Consider the following 27,881-nt stretch of genomic DNA (forward strand, 5'->3'; position numbering starts at 1 on the left):
GCAATACCTCACTGAGTGACACAGGTGAGCTAAAAATTCTGATCTATTTGCAGTTTTATATCATGTTTTCAGAGTATGAAAAATTTCTGATTAGTGAGTAAAAGATAAATAAACATCACTGTATCTTCATACTATTTTGATAGATTTTGTGACAAGCTATACACATCAATATCAATGCCCTAGTTCTTGAAAGGAAACTGTATATCATGTGACTGATAACAGTTTTTCAATACAGTTCCTCTGCATTGCAGGCAATACAAGAAGTATATATGCAAATAAAAAGTCAAATAAAAACAGAATAATATTTATTTAATTCATTTTTCAAGTTATTTTTAGGATCACAAAACATTTCATTTACAAAATGAGTTAACATTCTATGAATTGCATGTACTGTGAATTACATAGTGAATATACATGTATTATACTTTGAGAGACAAAAACTGTTTTTATTCATGACACTTAATTTTTGAGTATCCTTTGTACGACAAAATTTGCATATTTTCTTGTTAAAATATTCACTAGCACTTTTTGTTCCTTTGAAATTTTGCAAAATTCAAGTTCTCATAAATAAATTGTGATTTACAGTAAATAATGAATTTCAAGTGAAACAATTTTATGTTTTATTTTTTAATGTATATTAGAAACTTTAAAATGAAAAAAAAAATTACTGTTACATTAATATCCATTTTGAAAGAATGTATCATGCTAAACCACAACATGAATATCTATATATAAGTGTATTTAAGGAAGAATTAAAATTTGGAGCATAACATGGAAGCATAACTTTTGGAGGTCAATCTGTAATCCATATTTTAAAACAAAAATCTGGGAATAACTCACTGTTCTGTGGACAGTCACAAAGTTTAGGGTCTGTTATTACAGTTAAAATTGTCAACTGGAGATTCTGACATCTTTATTCTGAGACAGATTTATATGATTAACTAATCAATTTCTACGGCATCATATACAATAAATTTAATACAACAAAATTTTTGTACAGAATAAAGTCAACAAAATCATTGTAAAGAAAAAAGCAACCATGTTCTAAGAGGACAACTTCACCAACAACTTCACCAATTACTTCATTGCAGAGTGCTAATAAATTAATATTACTACACTACTTCCAGCTTTCTATTGCTTATAAATTCTTTTTTATATATGGCCCTTATATATTTAGTAAAGTGACCCATCAATAATATTTAGTAAATTGAAACAATATTGAACAATTTAATAAAACAACCATATTCAGATATAAAAGGAAATCTCAGAAACCTGTTCATTAAGTCCCCCTTATAACAACCCTTCAATTACTTTTAAGTCTAAAGTCCAAATGTACATGTACTATGGCCCTGGTAGATTTAGGAACAAGTCTCTTAACACAATACAGCTGCTCTGTACACATTTAACAGTAAGATACACATTGAACAGTAAGAACATGTTCCTATGTGATAAATAAACATAAATGTACAAACACAATCATTAATTCTCACTGCAATTACTACATTATAATTTTTATATATTCATGGTTTGCAGCAATTCAGAGTTAACAATGATGTATAGTGTGACCAATTTTCCTTGTTTATATTTTTTTTTAATAAGTTTACATGTCTTCCATGTTCACACTGACTTCCTGCCATGATTGTTTTTACTTTTTAGAAATGAACACTTTTTTTTTTGCGATTTCTATTCCCACAATAGCTGCAAACAGAGGAAAGTTAGTTTCTTGTATACAACACTTTAAAATACTGATAAGGTGTAAAAGTAAGATTTTAAATGATTAATGAAATTACTTCTTATCTAATATTACTGTGGTATGTCAAGTTAAATTATTCTCCCCATTTAACTCAAGCTGGCTGGCATACCGGTAAATAAAAATGTAATGTCAAACAATTACTTTCTTAAAAGAAATGTACAAAAACATAATGTACATTGTACATATGTTCAAAACATAACGCACCATGATATTTTTGTGGGAATTTCCTAAACCCAATGTCATGATGAACATATACATGTAGTATAGAATAAAATAACGACATACATGTACATATATATTCTTTTCCAAACCATAATAAAAAAAAAAATCATTGACATTTACCACACTTACAATAAACCTATAATATCCCTCTATGTCTTCATACTGCTCATTAACAATGCAAAGGTTATATAGCACTGCCATTCTAAGTAATAATGCCCTTGCTAAGAACTCTATATATACATGTTCATGTATATTTGGGATTTACTTGATTACACCATAATACTCAATCATCTATACATGTAGCTCTCCATGCTGTAGCCTGTGAGACTGTTGTCTATCTTGTATACCTATGAGTTACACTTGCTCTGAGTTAGACAGCTTTTCCTAGCCTGCTGAACACACCACTGCTAGAACTGACATCAGATTTCTGTCCGCCCAGTCTTTTTGTTATGCCTGCTGGAAAAAGAAGCAGCATCTAGTACACTGCAGCAATATTATTTCCAAAACAAAAGTAGCTAAATCAGAAAATTTTATTTTACTTATACTAAATTTATATCTATAATCACTTTCACATTATGTTACTAATCCTGTAGCTATATCACCCATTATGTGTTTATGGTACATGCCAGTACTTCAAAATTACATTTAATCTATGGTGATTTTACCTGTGTTAACTTTTGGGGTGTCCACAATGTCGGTGGTGCTGGATACCACTGGGAGGCCCACCTTTTTCCCCAGTCTGTGTCTGACACTTGTACCTTCCCCTGCCTTATCCATAGCCGCTGATGATGATAGTGGACTGGGAGTCACTGGATTTATAGACACGGTGAAGAGTAATTATTTAAAATACAATAAGGAATATAATACAAGAAGCCTAAGGACCTTAATGGTTACCTAAGTAAAATACAATTCTGTATAGAATCCATGGCATATAATAATATTTCTGCCAATATGTTTCATTGTTCCCTTGCATTGATTCTTTTTTTTTATCATGTTAGAAAATACCTACAATGACATCACATTGTGCTACGTAATATATATGTGTTTCATTCAGTACATGTAATAATGTTCAGAGAATTTTGAAGAAATTTAGTAGAGTAAAGGGAGAAAAAGGTTCCATGATAGTGTTTGTTAGTTACCAGTTTTCTCCAACTGGAGTTCCTTAACTTTTCAATTATCAATAGACACTTGGCAAGCCTCATGTCTATCGACAGTTAAAAACTTAAGGAAATTGAGATGGAGAAAAACTGGTAACAATTCACAAAAGTAATGGACCCTGCAGAAATAAATCAAAATGGAGTGCTAAAGGAAGATATGCTGCTCAAAAAAAGGAGAGAAATAGGGCAATCAAGGATAAAGAAATCTGGTATTCTGAACAGTTTACAAAATATTTTATTCCATTCAAGATATGAATTGGAGTTTGGGGGGAGGGGATGCTCATTTACCATCATTTACTGTGATTAATTAACATGGTTAGATAATTAAAGGGGAATAACTTCTCTCAAATTTTTCCAAAGTGATCATTACGTCTTGTTCTAGCACTAGAAACCCTGACCAAGTGAACATGAATTTCACAAATTTGGTAGAAACAACCATGCTCATTACATCTACGTTCCATGCCCAGGAGTAGAGAAGAGAAGACTTCTAAAGAATTATTGCATTTTCAATGTATGATCAAAAGAGCCCGCCTAAACCCAACACCCAGGAGACAAGAAATTCACAATTTATGTAGAAGTATCCTTGCTCATCATAACCATGCACTTGTCAGCTAGATACTCTGAAGCAGAGAAGAAATTTTCACCAGAGCCTCACCTTGACATTAAAATCATTGACCTTGGGGACATGAATTACACAATTTTGGAAGAAATATTTGCTCCTTATAACCATCCATTTAGTTTCTGCTTAATATACAGGGGCAGTGAAGAAGGTTTTTAAAGAATTTATGCATGTTCACTACATGTTCAAAAGATCCTGACCCTAACACCAAAGCCCCTACCCTGATGGGGCAATGATTTCTACAATTCTGGTAGGAGGGGCTCATTACTTACAAGTACATGTATTATAATCATGCCAACAATCTGACTGCTATTTGGGCAAGAGTAAAGAAAAATATCAAAAAATTTAAAAAAACTGTATCAATTTTGATGCTTCTGGCACCAACCCTCAACCCCCTGGTAAGGAGGCAGAAACCCATAAAATCCACAATTTATGTCCCCCTTTACTTATACTAAAGACCAAAATTGGTTGACATTGGTTCTACCAGTCCAGTGAAGATGAAAATGTTCAAAAGTTTATGAAAGATGGATAAACATGAAGACCAACAAAAACATATAGCAATAAGTTACCTGAGTGACTCAGGTGACCTAAAAACTATGTGAATTGGAAGAAATAACATCCCCCAAAATGAACTCATGCACTCATGGAAATTTTTTTTAGCTTTCACCTTCAAATTTAAATTTTGACAATATCCATAAATTCCATATGACATGATAAACTATATGATTGTGAAAGCAAGTAAAATACACAGTACATGTACATTGTATATGATAAAGTGACTAACCCGGTTTTTTGGTCAGTAGTAGTTTTTTGGTTGTGACAGTCTTTTGCACAGTTTTTCCAGCAGCATTTGTCACAGTTTTATTGGATATAGTTATCTTCCCAAGCGAAGCATACTTCTTATTGTTTGTGATGGTGACCTTCGTCTTTTTGGTCGGTGTCGGTGATGCCTTGAGGATTCCCGCATACTCCAGAGGAGGGTCGTCTAGATCGGAGTCTAATTCTACTGATGTTGATGTGGCTGGACGTTTCACTGCTGTCTTTCCACCAAGTCGATTGAATACAGAGGACTAAGTTGTAAAGAAACACAGTATTACATGTAAATGTTATTAAAAAATTGCAAAGGTATTTGTTTTTTTTTTTCATTTTAAATTAGATTTTTAATTAATGTATTGCTTGTCAAGGATGCAATTCTTAGTTGTAGCATCTAAACGTCTTACATTTACACAAAAATTCAGACAGATGTGTGTCATTAAGAAATTTTGCATCAATTGTGTGAAACTTTGAAATACAAACTTAAGACAGCAAAATGGGAAAAAAATTTGGTTATGTCATTAATGTTACTTAGATGTTATAAAAGAAGTAAAATTCATCACTACATCATTTTAGTCATAAATGGTGATATGAAATGGCATGAAGTGTTTTCAGTTGTAATACTTTAAATACTACTGTCCTTAAAAAAATTTACTTCACTTACATCAAAAAGACATCATGTTTTTCAAGAAAGATATGAATGATTGTTATTTCCCACAGAAACATATTGTATTTATTGCACACATACTGTGATCGGTGAAGATGATTTAGCAGCACCAGTGGTTTTTGGAGATTCTTCTCCAAGTCTGTCAAAGACATTTGGATTCCTTCTTCCTGTAAGTATCACACTCTCTAGATTAACATTATGTTGTTGTAATTGTGCTTGTCTTGTCATTTGACCCCAAAATAATAAGTAACCCTTTATACTATTCTTAGATAAAATCACTAAAACTAAAAGATACAGTATAACGTACCAGTATAATAAGTAAGATTACTGTTACTCTAAAGAATGAGCGGACTTAATGCACTATTTTGGGTCTTTCTGTGATCTCTCCCCCAAGCCGTAAATAAGTGAATCCAAAATATTTCATAAGCAATAGCAAGATCTACATATACACGTACATGATTATATTACCGGTAGGTAGAACATTTGTACAAAAGCAATGTCTTGGTGTCATGAATCAAATTTGAAGCAATGATACATTAGAGCCGCCATCCAGAATTTGACATCTACCTGAAGTGGTTTTTAGATCACCTTAAATCAATATTAAAAAGAGGCGGGACTATCAATCAGCTCTCTCTCTCTCTATCTATAGAAATTTGAAAATGTGTATGGTATCAGTTTGATTAAAAGATTTCTCTGGTAAATATTGTGAGGACACACAAATTTATTACAACAGATTCAATTTGCTCAATTCTGCTAAATGGCAGACCAACCCAATGTATTCTAAGACCTAAATTAGATCAGGTCATGTTTTAGAATACATGTAATTGTATTCACAAGCACACTCACAGCTGGACACCATGTGGTGATTGTTATATTCTACAGGTCAATCGAAGTCAACACAGTCATAACAATGGAGGAGACAAGTTTGTTTGAAACACGTTTTTTGTCAAATTAAGTAGGAGTGCATGTTTGTTGGCTCATCACCTTTTAATATGACATTATTTTGTTCAATACACAGCTACAGTTTTCTTAAGAACAGCCAACAAATATGACCATGTATTAATTTTTTCGTGTTTTTGACAACCACAGTATTTGACTAAAATTGAATAAATACAGAAAAACACACTTAACACATGTTATAGTACATAATCATGATTCTTCACATTATTTTCAGTGCATCCCTGGATAGAAGAAACATAGGTAATCAAAGATTACACATATCCTCTCAATAAATGTTATCCGTAAGTAAGGCAAATCTCACACCAAATTTTTTCTAGTAAGTGTGCATCCAGAGATCAATATACATGCAAGTTTGGTTTGGGTAAGGATTATATAGTTACTTGGGAATGGACCTGCTCCAAAATTTTAACCTGTTCACTCATCCAAAAAAGGTCAAAACCAGCATCCGAAGCAAGTCTGGTAGTGTACATCCCTTGATTCAACATCTTTACCAGTTTGGTCCAGGTAGGGCTAACAGTTACTTGGGAATGAATCTAAGCCAAGAATTTTAACATGGTCACTTATCCGGAAAATGTACCGGTAAGTCAGATTCAACATCCGAAGAAATTTTACTACTGTTCATTCCTAGAGACATCATCCATCCTAGTTTGACTTCGGTACAGCTTATAGTCACTAATCTGGAAGATGTAGGTCAGATCCAGAATCTAAAGCAGGTCAAGTAGTGTACATCCCTAGATACATCATCCTTGCAAGTTTGATTTGGGTAGGGCTTATAGATACTTGGGAGTGGATCTACTCCAAGAACTTTAACCTGGTCACTCATCCAAAAATGTAGATCAGATCCAGCATCTGAAGTATGTCTGGAGTGTGTATTCCTAGATGCATCATCCCTGTCAGTCTGGTCCAGGTAGGGCTTATAGTTACTTGGAAATGGACTTGCTCCTAAAACTTTAAATGCTGACGCCAATGCCATGGGTATAGCATAAGCTCATTTCCACTTCATTGGGGTGATCTTAACACAAGCTGATTCTTAAATACCCCAAAACTTCATTGGAGGAGGGGGAAGGTTGTCAGTAAAATCAACAGTCAACATCTACTTTAAAGACATAATTCTAGTGTGCAACAGAAAAGTGCAATTTGCATGGTAGAGAAATTGAGAAAAATCATAAAACATTTGCTCTTGTACAGTACTTCAATAGTGAATACATTTAAACAAGCATAATAAATCATAATTGGAATGGACAGCAGGCATTGCCTTTACAAACCATGCCCCCTTGGATATAAATGTATTGCTGGACTAGCATACGTGTAGTTTGACTAATAAGCCAAATATCAGTAGACTTAATTCAAAACTCACCATACAGAAAGAATTAAATTTATTATTAAGGTATAGATTTAGAATAATGGTGGTTTGAAATCGATGAATGAAATCAACCATCCTCACCCTCCCTTCCACATTTACATATCAATCTTCATTTGTTTTCCTCAATAGATCTCTCTCAATATCTAATCACCTACTGCAAGCAGAGGTTTGTCACCTGTAGAATTCTTAGAAATATCTGCACATTAATCTTTTGTAATTCTGATAACAGCAAGGCAAACCAAACAAAATACTTATTAACTGTATGATAAAACAAATCTATGTCAATAATGATCACTCTTACAAATTAATATTAACTTGTTTGCAGTTTAAGGGACCCAATTGATTACCATCAATACATGTATAGTACACAGTTTCTTTAATGTAAGCTATATGTACCTGTGGGGACACCCTGTTGTAAAATTTTCTGAGTTTTTGCTGTAGTTCCAGCTGGCATGGTAATTTTATACCTGCCCTCGTGTTCAGGTAAAACACGTCGAGACTTTGGGACGGGCACTTCTTCTTCTAGACGTTTATTTAACTTTACAACATTATTGTTAGATCTAGGAGATTCTACAATAGAGAAAATAATTATGTAGCATTTCAGCCTTCAGGTCATCATTTTAACATTACCATGCTTTGAAAGTCAGTGGTAGTATTAAAACAACTTAAGATAATAAAATATATTCATACTTCATAAATTTACAACCAGTGACATTTCTCGGAGATCTATGCATAATGAAACAGTGCTAGAACTATACTTATTTTAAAAAATAATAAAATTTTTGACATTAATTTGTGTCTTCTGGCTAGCCCTGTTCCACAGTTCATGTACAGAGCTAAAGTATGATTTAACATATTTTTGTTTCAAGTGTTTTCTTATGACAATGAGCTATTATATCTGTGTTGAAAAAAACTAACTTTTTAGTTTACTGATATAATGTAAGTTTGTAATAAAACATTTCAACTACAAGATTAGGTTTGTAATGTTACACAAACCTCATGTTATTGATATCTCGGTACACTTAAGCATGATGTGAATCAAACCTTGATCATGCTGATACATGTGCAATTTATAGAGATAAAAAAAATTGTTCTCATATTGTTTTTTTTTTAATTTCAACATCCAAAAGAGCCTTTTTGGGGGAACAATCTATCAACCTTCAAGTTTGATTTGAATTGAAAGATTTAACTCCTTTCAATAACTACCCTGCTGATATAGTGCTTTTTTAACCCAGTACTTGTGTTGTTATTGTAACAGACATGCTAAAATGATTACCTGATTCTGGTACTTCACCTAGTCTGGCGGAGAGCTCCTTGGACAGCTTTGGCACAATTGGTTGACTCATCGGTGCAGCATCTGGATCTTTACCAAGGTAGTGGTTCACTGTTCTACTTGCAGCTAAAGTCACAGAATTTGGACTTTGACAAAAATGAATCTTACATGGCTCTTCTTTTGTAATGAAAATAATGTAAGCTGAATGTTGCTGTATACAGTAATATACATGTACATCAATAACGTGAAGATTGTTCTTGAACTTTAATGATAAAATTCCATACCCTCAAACAAAGTCTATAATGTAAAGCTCAAAAACAAATGTAGACTATTGCTCTAATGCAAATTATGTATTTTAATTTAACAGTTAGAAGTTGTAATCAGTAAAAAATCAAAATGTTACCTGTTGACCGTTTAGGAATGGGAGAAGAAGTTCTTCCTACTACAGCCCCCTTTAGAACCTTGTCACGGGCATTCTATTGGTAAATAAAAATAACTAATAGATGTACATATAAATTTGCAACTTTTTTATTTGGACTGGAATCATGTGTACCAGGGGTACTTTTACCAATCTTTGTAGCATAATAAAAGTATTAGCCTTGTGGGTTTAAATAATCTTGTTATAAAGTGTTGTTATAAATGTTCTGCAAAATTTTTCTAGCAAAATTTACTTACATATTGTATTTACAATATCCCTACTGAAGATGTACTTCAAACATAATAGAGAGGTTGAGATTTCATACGTGTACGGGTACGTCTAGTAGGGGAATTCCCTAAATTTCTTGCATATTACGTCACCAGTTTTGGCGTTGATAAGTTTTCTACACGTTCCTACAACTTGTAAAAAGGCATCTACACGTAGATGTAAATTTGTAGCTTTTTCAATAAAAACTAGTCAATTTATGTGTGAAACTGTTATTGTTGTTAATTATTTAGGATGTTAAGTTTCATGAACACTTATTTTAACCATGTTTTGTTCACTAACTAAAGTCAAACTAATGTCACAAAACTACTAAATAGTTGAAACAGAGACATCGATTACAGTCTACATGTTCACGTTACACGTCTTTAAAATCTCAACAGACAAATTACAAAAAAACGTGTACGTGTACATCAAAGTTTGTACACATGTACACGTACACGTTTAAAATCTCAACCTCTCTATCATATTGTACTGTATCTGCAACACTAAAAATCTCAATTGATACAGTTGAAAACAAAACAATGAGCTGAAAGGTATTTTGCTTTTACCTGGGAATGGACTTCCTTTGCATGCTTGAGGATGCCAATGACATCACCAAGTACAGTGATTCCCATGTCTTTGAGGTACTCTTTCGTGAGGTCTATCAGCATGTCTTTCTGAATCCTGTGGTCAGTGAAGATGATGGCATAATTAGTGGCCTCTCCAGCTGGTATACCGCACTCCGTGAAAAACTTAATCCAGAAGGATGTGTCTGTAAATATAAATAAATTATTACAAATCTATGACAATAGTTGTGTATCATGCATATAAATTAATTCCCAATCCTATTTGTATGCAAAGCAACAAGGTGGATTTAACCCAGCAAAAACATACTTGAGAAAAATTTCACAAATTTATTAATTAGGATTAGAAACGGTTAACTGAATAATCAAGTAAATGTCTGAAAATCAGTTGCTAAAATCAGTAAACATTTAACTTTATTTATTTTTACATTGTAGACAACATAACATATATACTTTAAAAATAAAGAAATCTTAAACACCTTCTTATTAAATTTTTTGTGATGGCAAACAAAACTAATTGGGTGTTACTGGTTATCCTCACCAAACAAAGATATGAGTTTTACTTGTACAATTGTAAAAGGTGCAAAGGCATCAGGGAATTTTACTGAACATATATATTCGATGTGATACTCGTTAATTTATTTGTAAAGGTTTATAACGTTATATTAAGTTGAGAATAAAAGATTCTACCAAAAATAAACCTGTTGCTCAGAGGCTGCTCATCCCCAATTAAAATGGCCTATTAGCATGATTATTGTCACTCTCATTTTCCTTAATTATTTTCAAAACATATATGTAAAATGACCTTAAAAAAATAATAAAGTGTTCCCTAATTTACAGTACTAATTATGAAATTAAACAGTAATTAAACTGATTACATCTTTGATAAACAATAAAATCAGCAAGAAAGTCAACACTGATGGAAAGGAAATATATATTAAAAATATTACTAGTTCTATTTAATAACAAAATTTAAAAAAAAAAGAAGAAATTACTTAAAATTTTATAATAATGATGACATAAAATATCATCAATAGGGTGACAGGATATATTGCGAACAGGATGCAGGGCGAATGAAAATGATGGCAAACGGACCCTGCGCGAACGGACTCATGCAAACAGGTAGATATAGGGCAAACGGACCCAATACCATGGCACCGATATCTGCATGACGTCTATATTTTTAATCCACATTAGTTAAAATTATATTCCATTCCATACCATGGAATTGAACCAAAAGATTTTTCTCTCCCATATGGTCCGTAAATACCGACTTCGATGTGGGTAATTGACCACCAAACAGGGACTGAACCATCATTTAGCAGGTCCAGCACAATCTCTTGATTAAGCTATATAGCTTGAAATAGCTATGTAGCTTTATTAAGCTATTCAAAATAGCTTGATAAAGCTATTTATATGCAGGTTTTCACAAAAATGTTATTTGTACAAAGTAGACAAAAAGTCGCAAGATTTGACTATTCATATATGTAATATGGGTTATCAAATCACCAACCCAAATCAAAGATAGTTCTAACATTGCAGCATTTGAATACTTTTAAGCAAAAGATGAATTTCTATTGTTTGGGTAACTGTACACTACCTTGTGTGCGTTGAGGCATGGATAAGTATGATTGCTTCTCATTGTACTGAATTATTACCAATCAATTATGTTGACCTAATTGGCCTCCTTTATAATTTCATTGAAGAAGTAACTGTATCAATTGCTTTATATAGCCCCAAAACTTTTAGAACTTTGAGTACAAAGTCTCTTAAGGAGACACAATTTGATGAGTGATTTTTACATGCATTATTTTCATAAGAGTTCAAGGTTGAATATCATCACTGCACCAAGGTGCGACTTTTTGTGCATACTTGGAAAACCACACATTTGAGAAAAAAGTGTGATAAAATAGCTAAATCAAGCTATTCTGAATAGCTAAATAAAGCTATATAGCTAAATCAAGCTACATAGCTTAATCAAGAGATTGTGCCGGACCTGTTTAGTGGGCTGTGCCCAACCTGTTTAAGGAGCGAGGAATGTGGCGGTCAGCAAATTGATCAATGGTGTCCAGATGACTCAGTAGGTGGAGCGCCTTTCTATAATTCATAGGGTTGGGGTTATAATCCTGGTCTCGTCCGTCATTTTCACCATTCCTTTTACATTTTGAATGTTTTCAACTTAGGTTGAAATATTGTTTCAACCTTGGTTGAGAAATAAACACAACACCATTCTGTATTTTCTGGTAATGTTCTTGTCATAAGAAGTTAATTGACAAAAATAAACGGAGAAGCGTCAAAATTAATGTATTCAAGATAAAAAAAATAATTTTAAAAGGTTAAACCTAAATTTGGAAAACATACCGGACGCCATCTTCTTCGGGGTGTTCGGAAATGGCTAACTCGTTCCTAGATTACTATACTGTAAAAACGGCACCGTACACTATTTATACACCACAGAAATGAAAAAAAAAATACATTCCTTTAAAATACTATTATATACATATATGCTGTCTTTCTGTATGATTTATTATCATAAAAATATATAAGTTTTACTCAATATTTAAACGTGAGGCCTTAGAGAACCGAAAGTTTATGCAATTATATCCGTAAACAATAATATTAATATATCATTAAAGTTTTTTAAAAAATAAATTTACACTTTAATGTTTTATCATTCGAATGACACCAATACAATCAAGTTTCGTCTTGTCTCAACATGAAAGTACAACCAGTTATCTCCCTTTGAACAATTGCCGTGTCGCTGCTTGAGTTTCTAGGGAATTGACCAATGAAATTGCAGGACATGAAATAAGAGAGGGAATGAAAAAAGGAAAGTTCTTTCGACTGACTTTATCATGTTTATGACAATGCTAACAATATTAAAATGACTATAACAGTTTTAGAAAGAAAGACTGAAATGGAATTAAAGAAAGCATTGAGAAAGTTTGTGGAGAATCAGAAAAGTGAGTGTAAAAATTGTAAACATTAAATCATGATGAAAATTGTAAACAAAACATGATCAAAAATTAATGATCATCTTGCAGTAATTTGCTTACACAGTATGCAGTTGCTTCCCACGGACAATCCATGGGTGACTATAGAACAGAACAGAACATTAATTTTCTAATTAAGAGCCCATAACAGACAAGTATGAAATTATTACAATAATGAGGAAAAGATATGCCAATGGATAGTATAACAATTTGTAAATGACATTGCTCATTTCAACAATAAAATTGTACTATATGAATTTTCATGTATGATACAGTACCTTATAACATGTAATAATTTCATTATTATAGGGTTACAATAACTCCTTTATTATATGGCTAAAGCATTTTGCCATTGATTTATGTTAATTATAATTTATTTAAATAAAATAACTCAAAATTAATGAGAAATTTTCAGTATCAGTTTTTGAAATTGTGCAATATCAGCATCTGTTATGGAAGTGCTCATTCATTGACCTTACCAAGCGTTATGATTTGCTTATTGAGGTTTTTATTGAGGCTTATAGGTACTGAATTATTAATTGATAATTTCAATTTTCTGTGAAAATAGGCACATCCTACAAAGCTGCCCCTACCCAACATTTCGCCATTGAGCAATTGACAAGATGACATTTTTTGTTTGCAAAAGGGCCTTTTATATTGAATGCTCACATTTGGAATGTTTTGGGACATACTCATGTGTTTTTGCAAACTCGGTGTTCAATACAACGCCAAGATATTGAAGCTAAAATTCTCTCTACTTTTAGTAGGTTTTTATTAAAGACTATTTATTAGAGCTCTCTATATATTTTAACTTATCATATATAATGTATCATTTATATACATATTCATATATCTAAAACCCAAGCACCTGGGGGACAATCAATTGAACATGTCTTTGGGTGTTAAAACATGGTTGTCCTTGCCAGCAATATCCACAGACAATTTTAAATTGAAAAAAATGAGTGCATATTAATTTTGAGAAAATAAAAGAATTTCAAACATATCAGGATGCCTTTTATTAAACCTTTTAAGTAAGCATGATGACTAGCAAACCTTTTATGGTTTGACCACAACTATATGTTTAGAGCTACTGATAGCAATCTTTTTTATATTAAATTAATGCACCCCTGAGGTGTGTAGGAAATGATCATCTTGCAGTTATTGCAAATACTTGCCTCTAAATGATGTCACAGTGAGTGTGAAATAATCGTAGGTATTGGCACGTTAATTTGCGAGGTTGTTTGGGAATTAAATCAAAGCATTCTCCATTCACTTTCCCGGAATCTTGCTTGTATGATCAGTGACTGTTTCTTAACATACTTTTGGGTTGTCTGAATGGCTAAGGAATTGAGGCAATCCACAGTGATCATGTATGTTGATTTGCATTCTAGTGGTCTGATACTACTGCTATCAAAATTATGTCAATGTGATTTCAGTTGTGAATTCTCTAGCTATAGTCAGATAGTGTAGGATTATATGTAGTTTAACTACTAAGTATGAGACCTACAATCAACAAATTTTGAAGCATGGTGTATAATTGCTCTATAAAGTAATTTATGATGACCTAGCTGTTTTCATGACAGGCATATCATGTGCCATTTTGGTGCACCTTATTTTCAGTTGGGAAAGGACAAACAATTTATCATTGCACATGCAGCACTGCAACCTAAGGGATTTATACTACATGTAATAATCTTACACTGGTGCTGTGTTATACTCAGATTTCTGATTGAGTGGCCAGGTGTTAGTTTTGGTTCATTTTAGGTTCATTATACTCAGTTAAAAATAGCCTCAGCTAGACCAGTCTTGTGAGTTGGTACATCTGGGGATGCATGCTGTCAGTTATGTTTAAGGTACTGCATACATCTGACCTATATTTTTCATACTAGAAGTATCCAGACTGAAGTTTGGGAACAGTTATTACATGCCCTACCAAGACAATTCTTCCACAGAAACATTAAGATAAACATAACATTGCTCTTACTTGAATGCTATGTAAGAAATACATGTATGTGACATTGTTATTCTTGCAGAAAAGAAAACATCTGATCCTAGCAAAGCTAAGGCAGAGGAAACTACTCTGTTTACAAAATACTACTCAGAATGGAAGGGTATTGACAAGGGCTACAAAAATGAGCCAGCCCTATATGTGAAAGTAAGTATGGTGCATGTTTACCTGTTGGAATTGTAATATCATGTTATTTTTGTATATTTAAAATCTACCCTCATATATTTAAGAGAAAGATTCCTTAATTGCATTGCAGATTTTTTTTGCAAACAAGTTTAGAAGAATATAACTTTTTTTAATTGTAATGATTTTATCCATCTTGTTTGTAGCTTCCTTCAGAAGATGAACCGTTAATGCTGAAACTAAGGGAGGAGTCCAGGTTCTCAGTTTATTTCATTAAACAACTCAATATACTGATGCTGTAATGAGATTTAAAAAGAAATCAACTTACAACTATAAAGCATACCATTGAAATACTGATATTGGGCAAGATTCTCCAGTTTCTATTACATGTACCAAGTAAAAATTCAATAGTTTAGAGATTTAAAAGGCATGTGGTTTTATCCTTTATGTATCATTATACTCAATTCATTATGAATTAACAATTTGTACTACATGGATATTTCAGGGCTGTATTTTTACAAAGAAGGAGCAGAGAGTTGCTGGACAATGATGAATTACAGGTATACATGTATATATATAGGTCACTGGAGAAAGAAATGATGACAGGTTCTGCTGTAGCTACATCATCTCTCATTGAAACCTAATAAAATTTTTAAATATACAGTATAAATCATGCACCAGTGTAATGATTGAATATGAATCAAGTATCTATTTTGCTGTCAAAAGTAAAACCAATTTAACAACAGAATTCCAGGCCTTCCAAAAGATTGGATCAATTTGACCTAACGGTTTGCTCATGGGAATTTAGCATGGAAGCTTTATGGGAAAAGCAGCTTCAAATGTTTCAAGAAGATTATATTTTCTAGAAGCATGAATTACATGTATAATTTCACATGTAATGCCTTATAAAGATGATGTTAATCTCTCCTGTTATCTCTGTCTTAATTTATTGTAAATTTGAAGTGCCTTTTTTGTGTAAGTTTATTGCATGCTTTAAAGATCTTGATTTTTTTTTTATTTTGTGTTCACCTAAATACCTGTTTGAATTTTATGAACAGAGACTATGGTTTCTACTAGATCAGCACCATACTCCTCCCATTGTGGGGGAGGACCAAATGATTAATTATGAGGATTTTCTGAAAGTGGGGGAGGAAGCTGGTCCAAAGTGCAAGTAAGCTACTAATGCCAGAGTACAGTATTAAACACAGTGAGAGCAACAACTTAGGCCCACTCAGGGTTTGAATACAATGTCTAACCTGTTTTTAAGCAGACATCTCTCTAAATGCCATTTCACATTTTCAGTCCTGTTTACTTTTTCGATTTCACCGTATTGCTACGGATTTTGAGTCAAAAATATGTTATGCTATTATGAAAATACGGAAATCGGAAATCCATTCGTTGTTAATTTAGCAGTTAGTTTTTTGTTATGATCTGTCTCAGTTTGACGCTTTTTAATCGCTAAAAAAGATATAAATTTCAAACACTTAAATAATGTCGGGTTGCCAAAATGTGGTGGTATAAAAAATGACAGAAACCCCTCGAAAGAAAGCAAGGTATGATGTTTTTCTTTGTTATTAAACCATGTTTTGGTAATTAGAAATGTAGTTGTTCTGTAGTAATATGTAAAATCGATGAAAAGTGAAATCTTCCGGATAATACCAAATCTCACTGACAAATCTTATAAAAAATACTGACAGACAACAATATGGGTAAACAGGTCTGCATTTTTTAAATTGATAAAAACTTGTACTGTTCTTCATAAATTTTTAGATGAATTCATTTAGATGAAGTCTTGTAAAATTACCCATAGAGGGGCATAAGTACATTTATATATGTTCATGGTATAAATAGCAAACAAAATGTCTTAGCATTGGAGAATTAGTTTTCATGTGGATCAAAGTTGCTGATTTTTATGTAACTCTTGGAGGTAAAAGTCAAGAAGCATCAAGTGTACAATTTTTTTTTGTCACATACTCCGGTTCAGTGCATAACTTTAGAGAGTCAGAATGACATATATCCAAATTCAAGCTGAATGTTTCTTCGTAAATTAAGAACAATTTGTTTGATTGTGTAATAAAAAATATGATTTCAGAAAATTCTTTTAACTCGTATAAAAGGCAATTACATTATAAAGAAGGTAGGATTATTGACATTTACATCACACCAGTGACTTCAAAAAATTGCTTTGTATGCATTCTAATACTTTTTTTCAGGGCTTTGTACATCAAAATCTCTATCATCTACATGCACATTGTATAACAGTCCTAAGGAATGGATCATAAATTGATCTCAGTCAGGAAACATAATGTAGTTGAATATCTTAGATGTTTTCAATAAGGAAGACAGATATTCAAATCTGCACCTTCAGTGATTTATTATTACAATCAGATGCCCTACCGTAGAAAATGTCTATGAAACAGGATTTCTTGTTGTCATGTCCGAATCTGGAATTACTTGGTCTTATAAGGCTTGGAATTTTGAATCCCTGAAGCATTCACATCAAGATTTGATATTTTAAGAAAATCAGGATAATGATCCTAATTTATTTGTTTTTTATTTTTATTTATTTATTTATTTTTTTTTTGCAGACAGTTTTTTACTGCCTCTGTGTTTACAAAACTCCTACAGATGGATCCCTATGGTAGGATCTCCATTATGCAGTTCTTTAACTATGTGATGAGAAAGGTTTGGCTTCATCAGACAAGGATTGGTCTTTCTCTCTATGATGTGGCTGGACAGGGGTACCTTAAGGAATCTGTAAGTCCCAGTCTACCTTAATATTGTGTGAATATTACTCAACCCCCACTTAAACATAATTTTTTCCTCCAAATAATATTTTTCACATTGTGCACATCAAAAAAAAAAAAAAAAAAAAAAAATGAAGAAGAAAATAATTGCTGTGTAGAAAAATATCATCTTTAGTGAGTATTTGTAGGAAAATGTCAGACCTTTTTTTTTCCCATTTGTCTTAGGTCATTTGATGTCATGATAGAAAAAATGTATATAAGAGATAAAACTTTAATATTGAAATCTTGGAAAAAAATGTTTTTAATTGGCCTAATTAATATGACATTACAAATAATTCAGAAAGTGAATAATGAAATTATTTATTTAATGTTTAATACATGTCATTTTAAATTGATATTGATAATTGTTCTGTTCTACTAAGTGGAAAAAGACAGATAAGATATGTTTCCACATGAAACTAGCCTGGAAGATAAATTAACAAAAGTTTGATAAATTTTAATCCTATTGATTTCACTGGAATTGGGTATTGTAGTAAGACTATCACATGAAAAAGAGGTCATTTTTAGTCCATGTTTAATTCATACCATTTCACTTAGGTAGTTTATGCCCTTTTACTTTGAGTTCAAAATTGCTAAAAAAAAAAATGTGTTCACTAAACATAGGACACCATGATGCAATATAAAGATTTCTATAAGAGAACTCCATATGTATACTGGTAATACTTACAGAAATAATAGCAATTGAAATATTTTTTTCAATAATATATCTTCATATGTTTCTTTTACTTTTTAGGATCTAGAGAATTACATTTTAGAATTGATTCCAACACTTCCACAGGTATGGAGTTACTTTTATCTCAGCAGTAAGAGCATGAGGAGGATTATTAGAAGTATAATACAGTGTTTTCCTTAAGAACCGACTTCTGGCCAAATTGACCGCTTCAATTAATAAAAATGCCGCTTAGAAATAAAAAATTTGAAAATAATTGTTGTAAGGTTGACAGAGAATCTGTTCATAAACATCAACCCTTAGCCTGTTACAATTGATCTTTAACCCTTTACTTTGAAACAAAGGGAAAACACTGATAATAAGTAGACTGTTATTGCAGTTTGTATTTACACATGAACATTGTACGTGTATTTACACGTACATTATATGATCATGTCTAATGTTTTGAAAATCATTATTTATTCAGTTAACTTCAAGGCATATATTTATTTTATGACAAGTTAAATAGCAGATAAATCTGCATTATGGCATTTTTCAGGGTTCGACACTAAATTTTAAGGTTTTAGTCCGGCCAGACTAGTGCTTCTTTACTTTTACTAGTCTGCATGCAATTTTATGAGTCCGTCAAAAAAAAGAAACATCAACGTTTTGTAACATTGATTTAAAAATAAACATTTCAATATATGTTTTTGTACTTTTTTTAAATAAACAAAGCATTTACGTGAAATGGTTTATTCCACGTATAGCACAGATTCGTTAAAATCTCGCGATCAACGAGTACAATTGTATTCTCGATCTAGTTCTTTTTCTCTTTACATTACATCCAAAATGTCTGACATCTTTCTTTTATGTGTCATATTAATTATGATCACTAAAACGTTTTACTTCAAACCAATCAGTCGAAAAAATTAAGTGCTCACTCGAAATTGTCTAACTCCCCGCCAAAAATCTAGAAAGCTAAAAATAAATGCAGGGTTTTCCAGTAAAAGTTGTGGAGAATTGGACATCGGTAAATTATTCATGTTGATTTCCAGGAATTTTTATTGGTCCGTTCGGACTAATTAGCCACAGATTTTATTAGTCCAAATGAAAATGTATTAGTCTGAGACTAACAGACTAACGTTAGTGTCGAACCCTGTTTTTACAAGAAAAACAGGCATTTTGACTTGATGTAATAATTTCTTTTAATTTTACAGCTGAATGGACTGGAGAAATCTTTCTACTCTTTCTATGTGTGTACTGCTGTAAGAAAGTTCTTCTTTTTCTTGGACCCTATGAGGACTGGTAGGATTAAAATACAGGATATTCTGGCTTGCAGCTTTCTGGATGATTTATTAGAGGTTTATATGTTTACTTCCTACCACTAGCATCTCAAATAATAGGAGCATTTTCGTTTGAAAGATATTAAAAGCAGAAAACACTTTAGACTGTGTTCAGTTTTCAAGATCCTCATGACGCATGGTGCTAGTATACATGTAAATATATAAGACTTTTATATTTTGTGAAAATAACTTTAATTTTACAAAAAATAAAGCTGTTATGCATAATTTCCCTTTCAGCTTAGAGATGAAGATTTATCTACAGAGATGCAGCAGTCTAACTGGTTCTCTGCCCCTTCTGCTTTAAGGGTGTATGGTCAGTATTTGAACCTGGACAAAGATCACAATGGCATGCTAAGCAAAGAAGAGTTGGCAAGGTTTGTCACTTATCCATTTTCCCTTTGGTGATTTATGCTGCAAATACACAATATTTGATGCACTATAAAGAATTGATTTTGCTTGTCATTTTCCCCAGGTATTTAATAAATTATAAAGTTTTCTGTCCATATACTTGTAATTTCTCTCCATTGCTTAAATGTATAAATTTACATTCAAATTTCACTGCAGTGTAGAAAATTTTAGGTTGTGGTATATTGATGTGTTCTTAGAAAGGTGGTAATGAAATGCAGAATAGAATTTTAAAGTTTATCAAAATTAACATCGTTGTTAACTTCTGTTCATCTTTCACAGTGGTTTAAACAGGAGGCAATGCATCATTGATGATTCTGTAAATTAGTGTAAATGAAATTAAGGGAAACCAGACTAATGACTATTTACATTGATTTGATAAAAATAGCAATTTCCTAATTTGATTATGATTAAAGCATTGCTAATATGTTTTCTGTTTGTGTTTTAGATATGGTACAGGTACCCTGACTCAAGTGTTCCTAGATCGTGTGTTTCAAGAGTGCCTGACATATGAAGGAGAAATGGTAAGGATAATCCAAAAAAACTTCGTTTCGGCAATTTGAGAACATGTCCCCTCTTAAATATCAAGCAAACTCCCATGTGTATTTTCAACTTTTTAAGTATTTTAGGTCACACGAGTTACTCAGGTGACCTTTTGCTATCTGTTTTTGTCCGTAGTGTCTTAACATTTGAAAATTTTCAGCTTTTTCTCTCTTTGGATCTGCTGAAACAATTTAAACAATTTTGGCATATAGCATTCATGGGTGAAGGGGAACAAAAATTTTGAATTTCACCCCCTCCCCCCCCCCCCCCCCCCCCCCCTTCCGTCTAGTCCAGGTCAGTTGTGGACATCTTTTTTATGCTTGTCTAAAAAGTTTGGAGTCATTTTTTTTAAGTTGTTGTGGACACCCTCCCCCCATCCACTGGAAATTTTTTTTAGATCTACACATGATGGCAATTGTGTATTAGCACTGGCCAGTACAGGCAAGTAAATAGATGTACTCTATGATATGTTACTGAGTACTAGACTAGCTATTTTGTTGATCCCTGATCATCCTGTTTCTCTTGCATTTGGACAGCATATCTTCATCTATTAGTATATTATGTTTTATTTCATACTTCATACTATTATTTCATACTCTTTCATACCTCTATGGTGTATAATACTCAGGTGACCGTTAAGGCCCTTGGGCCTCTTGTTTGTGTTTTACCCCAGAGTTTGACATTTTATTTGTAGGATTATAAGACATACCTTGATTTTGTCCTTGCCCTGGAGAATCGGCGAGAACCCCAGTCCCTCAGATACTTGTTCAGAATTCTTGATGTCAAACATGTGGGATATCTGAATGTCTTTTCTCTGAATTACTTCTTTAGAGTAAGTAGAAATTGTTTTATTTCAACATTATTATAATTTAGATTTGAAAGTTCCAATTTTTAAAATGTCTACTGGAAAAAACTTCATGTACACACAGAAATTTTATGTAAACCTTGAAACTGTTCTGTTCAGTTTTTTAGCTCTACTGGTCAGAGACCAGAAGAGTTTATGCGATAGTAAGGTGTCCGTCATCTGTCCGTCTGTCTAGCCGTCTGTCTGTCCGTCCGTCTGTAAACAATTTTTCAAAATGCTACTCCTCCTACAGTTTTGGTTTGATTTCAATATAACTTGGCACATAAGTAGACTACACTAAGATACATAATTCTGTGTATCGGTTTTTGATTTCAATGAACGGTGATGCCATGGTTACTATAAATAGAAATTTCTGTGAAAAACTTTCAGAACGCTACTCCTCCTACATTTTTAGTCTGATTTCAGTACAACTTGGCACACAAGTAGACTATACTAAGATACATAATTCTGTATATCGGTTTTGATTTCAATGAACGGTGTTACCATGGTTACTAGAAATAGAAATTTCTGTGAAAAACTTTCAAAACACTACTCCTCCTACAGTTTTGATCTGATTTAAATATAACTTGGCACACAAGTTGACTATACTAAGATACATAATTCTATCTATCGGTTTTTGATTTCAATGAATGGTGTTGCCATGGTTACTAAAAATAGAAATTTCTGTGAAAAACTTTCAAAACGCTACTCCTCCTACAGTTTTAGTCCAATTTCAGTATAACTTGGCAAAGAAGTAGACTACACTAAGATACATAATTCTTTTTATCGATTTTAGATTTCGATTATTTTTGTTGCCATGGTTACTAAAAATTCCTTGAAATACCTTCAAAATACTACTCCTCCTACAGTTTTGGTCTGATTTTAGTATAACTTAGCACACAAGTAGACTACACTAAGATGAATAATTCTCTGTATCAGTTGTGGATTTCAGTGAACAGTGTTGCCATGGTTACTTAAAATAGAAATTTTCTTGAAATACTTTCAAAATGCTACTCCTCCTACAGTTTTAGTCTGATTGCAATAAATCTTGCCACAAAAAGAGACTAAACCAAGGATCATTATTCTATTTATTGCTGTTGCAAAGTTTGAAGTCCAAGTGCTACTTTTATCTTCCTTTATAAGTACAACCAGTAGAGCTACAGTCTCGTCAGAGACTTCTGGTTTTAATTGTATTGGCATTGTATAATGCCTAGTATCTTTCTTTTTGATGATAAATGTTAACATTTTGATTTGTTCACTTAAAACTCATGGCCAGTTTCATACAAACTTGGCATTAAGATCCATAAATAAATAGGATTAAGGTTTGTTCATGAAAAGGCCATTTACAATTTTACATAGTAGATACATGTATTTTATATACATGTACAACTTATGGAGTGAAAATAGGATAGAGCATTTAACAATAATCTCAGGAACCATACAGTTAAAATCTTAGATCTTAAAATCTTATAATTTTAGAAAAGCCACCTTGTAATGATTACTGTAAAAATATGGCAATATAGCTTCAAAGTTTGTTAAATTATGACCCTAAGGAAGGTATGTAGGAGTATTGATAAAAAATTATAACAATCAGCTTTTTATAACTATAAAGGCTTAAGTTGGGGTGAACTAGATTAAAATACAATCAATTAAATTAATATGCAAGCATGTTTATTTAATTCAGTTTTAAGATTGTTCTAGTCATGGCCCCAGAGACGAGGTAGGCCAAAGAAAGCAGTTTTACTTAAGAATATTTACCCAGGGTAGGCTCAACACCAAGAGGGCTGGATTTGAATGGATACATTTATTTAAATGTAAATACATGTATATACACTTCAAATTCATTACAGTATACACGTCATTATAATATATCTTGGTAGCTTCACACCGGAGAGACAACCCCCCCCCCCCTTTCCCAACAACAGTAAGAAACTAAATCATCTACCCCCACCCTTGAGAAAACAAAAATGTCCCCCCTCCACCATCACCAACAGAAAAAATTAAATGGTGTCCCACCCCTAAGATAACTTTTATTGGAATAGCCCTTAGTTGGAGGTCATATAAGGGATATATAAATTAACTCATTCATCAAATAGGGAAAGTAATACTGGTGAACAGTGTAGCCCATGGGCCTCTTGAAATATTGTATGTGTATTAACTTGGATTATTATTTTAATTTACCTCATCCCAATTATTTATTAACAGACCATAAACCTCCCTTTTCTAGGCTATACAAGAACAGATGAAGATCCATGGCCAGGAACCAGTTTCTTTTCATGATGTAAAAGATGAAATATTTGATATGGTGAAGCCAAGGGATCCTCTACATATTACTCTTCAAGATCTCATCAACTGGTAATTTACCAATCCTCCTCCAATAATTATTAAGGGATATTTAAGAATCACTGTGTCATCCTGTCTTTCAAGTCATCTGAGTCCTTGAGTCATGCATACACTTCTCAATTTTTTTTTCAATTAAACCAAACTTGCCACAAAGCATCCTTTGGTTTAAATGGGGATTCAGCATAATTCAGAATTACTGAAATTAGGGTGGGGTCATTTTAGTCTTTGTCACAAGAACAACTAAGCCAGAAATGACAAAATATGGAAGGTTTCTTTTATTGTGAAGATTTAATTAAGCTTGTTCAAACCATAGCTCAGGGACCACAAAGGGAGCTTATTGTTTTACTTACAGAAGTGAAAGAAAAATCTGTAAAAATCTTCTGAGGAACCATATCTACAAATTATCAAACTTACATGCAACCATACTGAATTACCGGGGTAGTTTAGATTAATTTTTTCATCAAATCCTGGTTTCTGAGGCATGGGAACAACCACAAATGGGGTCTAAAGTTTAAAGTAAAGGGTAAAGTACCAAAAAAAACAAAGAAAAACTGTCAAAAATCTACTTTGCAATGATAACAGGGCAGCATATAATAAAAGTGATATACATGAAAGAAGTGCAGATTTTAGATTATTCAAAGCAAGGTACCTGGGCAGGGTGGGCAGTAAAAAAGGATTCACATTTTTCACTAGGAGAGGATACAAAAAAGGTTCCAAATTTTTGTGTAGGAATACATACATGTACATATGGAAAGACTTTTTTTTTTTTTTTAAAAATTATCTCAAATATATACAAAGAATCTCAAAGAATACAATTAAGCACTGCTCATTATATTTAAGATCATGTTTGTTCTATCATTTGGATCTTCCTCCTTCTTTGTTTCATGTTTGTAAATCTTTTTTGCTCCTCCGGAGGCCCAAATTGGACTAATAAATCTTGTATCTTGTATACAGGACTGCCAATTGTCAAATTCACTGCATTTGCTTTCATGCTGTGTAGAATCAAGTGTGTGTGATAGTGGTAATGTAACATGGCTCAGGAAAACTTGCAATGTGACAGATGACTATACAGGCCTCTTGATGCATGTGCTTGTTTTGTGTGTGCCCTGACAGGAATATTAATCCAGTAATGTAATAGGAAAGCTAGATATAAATTTCTTAGTGCAAAAAAACTTTACTATGAGGCAAATTCTATACCAAACAGTATGCCTTGTAATATTTTGTACCACATTTCAATATTGAATTTTACATTTGACTTTGGTTTGTGCTTTTAGAATGTTTTGAAAGTCAAAATCTAAACATCATAAATATTTTGTTCATGTACATGCATCTTGTTTCAGTGGTAAAGGAGACACAGTTGTGAGTATACTTATAGACTTGAATGACTTCTGGACTTATGAAAATAGAGAATACCTAGTGCCAGAATCTAGTGAGGAATCAGAGATTTGAATCACTTTATAAGGACTTATGGAAAGTCCTGAAATAATGTACAGTACCCTGCCATTGTGTCCACAGCCTCTTCTCTGCCCCAAGAAAGCATTTGACTTCTGCCAAGCTACTGAGACTGAAATCCATTATATTGTATTTGTTGGGTTTTTTTTTTTATGTTTTTTATACCAAATATTGCTGTCTCATATCTTTGAGTCATTTATGCCATGTCTGAAAAAAAGTGTTGAAAACTTGTGTTTAATATTTTTTTTTTCTTAAATGTTTCACTCTGTGATTAGATTATATATGTGGATGTAGTCAAGATCACTTACATGTATTTTTAACTATTTCATAAAGTGTCATTTCATTCTCAGACATTCCGTCCAAATGCATTTTCTGCTTTTAAGTATATATATACATGTTTTTGATGCATCTTCACATTAGTATTAAATGACATAAGGTAGTTACATACTTGTTGTCCTATTGCAGTCATTTTAGAATATCTTTCTATGGAATCTGTAATAGATCAGGAACAAAAAGTTGATGGTTTATTATTCTTGCAGCTTCAATTCTTTGTCATCCTGTGAATTTTTCCCCATATTTCATACATGTACAAGAATTGTAGTCATGGGAAATACCCTGATAGCAGTATTATCTCACGCATTCCATATAAAATCATATTCACACCCTGTATATAATTACATATATGCCAAATATTTCATGCCAAGAAATCAAAAGCACTTTCAATCATCTGGAAGTATTTTTTGATAGAAAAGATTTAAGCACACCATATTACTGGTAAATTGATTGTAATTGCATATTAATAGAACTGTAGGATATAAAATAAGAATTCTAGAGTGATATATGGTAATATGCTGAAAAAATTATCATTTTTTGATGATAATTATTTTTCTTAGATCATTTTAAATTGATTCTGTTTTAGAATCTGCAGTTAGTCAACATAAGTATGTTACTGAAGTCAGTAGAAATCCAAGCTGTAGCCTGTAAATAATATCTGTTGTGATGTCAGTTTTGATGGTTTATATCTACTAGGATATTTCATTTGTAGACATTTACAGGAATCTATATGCTTTTGATAGCAAGAACTGAAGAATAATGATGCGTCTTCAATGTTACAAATTTCAATTTTCCTATCTTCTTCTTCTCTTACCATATATACTCACCTGTACGTCGGTCCGCTAACAAGTTTGTTGTATTTTTTAAGGGTTTTTTTGAAAGGATTTGACATTGACATTCTTAAGTCAGTACAACTTTTTGCCAGAATCGGTTAATAGTCTCGGATCAATATTCTAATGTTTTTACATGGGTTTTGAAATTTGTAACTGATATTTAATCTTTTATCATCAACATATTAATTTCATAACAATACTCTATGTATTTACCTATTTTGGGAAAGTACATCGATATTTAATCTTTTATTCTTAACAAATTAAAAATACTACTTTTCATAATCCAGAAAAATACCTATGTTTCTAGGACTGGTCTCCAGTCGGACAGGTGTACCAACATCTCACTCCAAAAAAATCTGACTTATAGGCAACTGTGGTATTATGGTATTTTTAAATAGATGGAATTATACATGTATTTAGAAAAAAGGTAGACGTTCATGGATGTTTTGAATAATAATTCAAATTTTTGGCAGGCTCATCCTTTGCATAATGATAAGCATTTTTCACCACATTTATAATCTAATGTGCAATGCATTTTTCACATGATTTTTGGTATGTGCAATTTTGAGGATTTCTATTATTGGTTCTAACACTGCCATCATTAGAAATTACACTGTGTACAGCGTCTTGTTGATGTAGTCAGTGTCTTCACCAGATATACATATGGAACATTGTCTTGTTAATGTGAATAAACTGTGTTAATGTGAATAAACTGCATGGTGTAAGGATATTGGTTTGTATTTTGTTTGTGAGAAGAAAAACACTGTATTGTGTAACTAACAACATATATTTATAATGGACTTATATGTCAACTGAATCACTAAGTGACTGTTATAATTGTCATTCATCAGTCAAATTGTGAAAATTTTCAGATAAAGGAGAACCAACATTAAACTAGAAATATGCCTCACCCAGGGTTCATTAGTAATGCTACATGAAAATTTGTATTAGTGTATGAAGTTTGATGACAATTTCTTGAATAGTTTCTTTGAAACTGGGCTAAACACAAATTTGAGAAAAGTAGATCTGTATACATCTTCAAATTTTGTCAAAAATAGTACTTTGTTATAACAAATTATTAATCTGTTATGTCAAATTACTAATCTGTTATA

The 27,881-nt window shown here is 32.3% G+C and overlaps 2 protein-coding genes across 4 annotated transcripts; one reads left to right on the plus strand and one right to left on the minus strand.

Moving 5' to 3' along the window:
- Positions 1-288: 288 nt before the first annotated feature.
- LOC133182339 (uncharacterized protein C19orf47-like) lies at positions 289-12,522 on the minus strand. Of its 2 annotated transcripts, none has more exons than XM_061317147.1 (9): positions 12,455-12,522; positions 10,079-10,281; positions 9,231-9,303; positions 8,831-8,953; positions 7,951-8,124; positions 5,313-5,398; positions 4,536-4,821; positions 2,641-2,784; positions 289-2,428 (listed from the first exon to the last, which is right to left on the minus strand). In XM_061317147.1, the coding sequence occupies exons 1-9, from the start codon at positions 12,462-12,464 to the stop codon at positions 2,346-2,348; spliced, it is 1,182 nt and encodes a 393-aa protein (XP_061173131.1). In that variant the 5' UTR covers positions 12,465-12,522; the 3' UTR covers positions 289-2,345. The 2 variants fall into 2 exon arrangements, with proteins under 2 accessions (XP_061173131.1, XP_061173130.1); XM_061317146.1 differs by having other exon boundaries at positions 289-2,431.
- A 410-nt stretch (positions 12,523-12,932) lies between these two features.
- On the plus strand, positions 12,933-27,499 carry LOC133183663 (serine/threonine-protein phosphatase 2A regulatory subunit B'' subunit gamma-like). 2 transcript variants are annotated; one of them, XM_061318597.1, is made up of 13 exons: positions 12,933-13,056; positions 15,120-15,241; positions 15,424-15,473; positions 15,723-15,777; positions 16,276-16,388; positions 17,806-17,974; positions 18,758-18,802; positions 19,891-20,034; positions 20,254-20,390; positions 20,870-20,945; positions 21,659-21,796; positions 24,036-24,163; positions 25,492-27,499. In XM_061318597.1, the coding sequence occupies exons 1-13, from the start codon at positions 12,978-12,980 to the stop codon at positions 25,598-25,600; spliced, it is 1,365 nt and encodes a 454-aa protein (XP_061174581.1). In that variant the 5' UTR covers positions 12,933-12,977; the 3' UTR covers positions 25,601-27,499. The 2 variants fall into 2 exon arrangements, with proteins under 2 accessions (XP_061174581.1, XP_061174580.1); XM_061318596.1 differs by having other exon boundaries at positions 12,952-13,062; positions 15,125-15,241.
- The last annotated feature ends 382 nt before the right edge of the window (positions 27,500-27,881 follow it).

The sequence above is a fragment of the Saccostrea echinata genome, unplaced genomic scaffold (genome assembly GCF_033153115.1).
Source record: "Saccostrea echinata isolate AGI-Se365-2 ecotype Australia unplaced genomic scaffold, CSIRO_AGI_Sech_v1 ptg000009l, whole genome shotgun sequence".
NCBI classification, from domain to species: domain Eukaryota; kingdom Metazoa; phylum Mollusca; class Bivalvia; order Ostreida; family Ostreidae; genus Saccostrea; species Saccostrea echinata.

Coding starts and splice junctions, on each gene's coding strand:
- LOC133182339 (XM_061317146.1), bottom strand. Junction 8,954..9,230: donor CATTCCTAAACGGTCAACAG/GTAACATTTTGA, acceptor CTGTGACTTTAG/CTGCAAGTAGAACAGTGAAC. Junction 8,125..8,830: donor AGGTGAAGTACCAGAATCAG/GTAATCATTTTA, acceptor TCTCTATTGTAG/AATCTCCTAGATCTAACAAT.
- LOC133183663 (XM_061318597.1), top strand. CDS start 12,978: ATGACTATAACAGTTTTAGAAAGAAAGACTGAAATGGAATTAAAGAAA. Junction 15,474..15,722: donor AAACTAAGGGAGGAGTCCAG/GTTCTCAGTTTA, acceptor TGGATATTTCAG/GGCTGTATTTTTACAAAGAA. Junction 17,975..18,757: donor AGGGGTACCTTAAGGAATCT/GTAAGTCCCAGT, acceptor TTTACTTTTTAG/GATCTAGAGAATTACATTTT.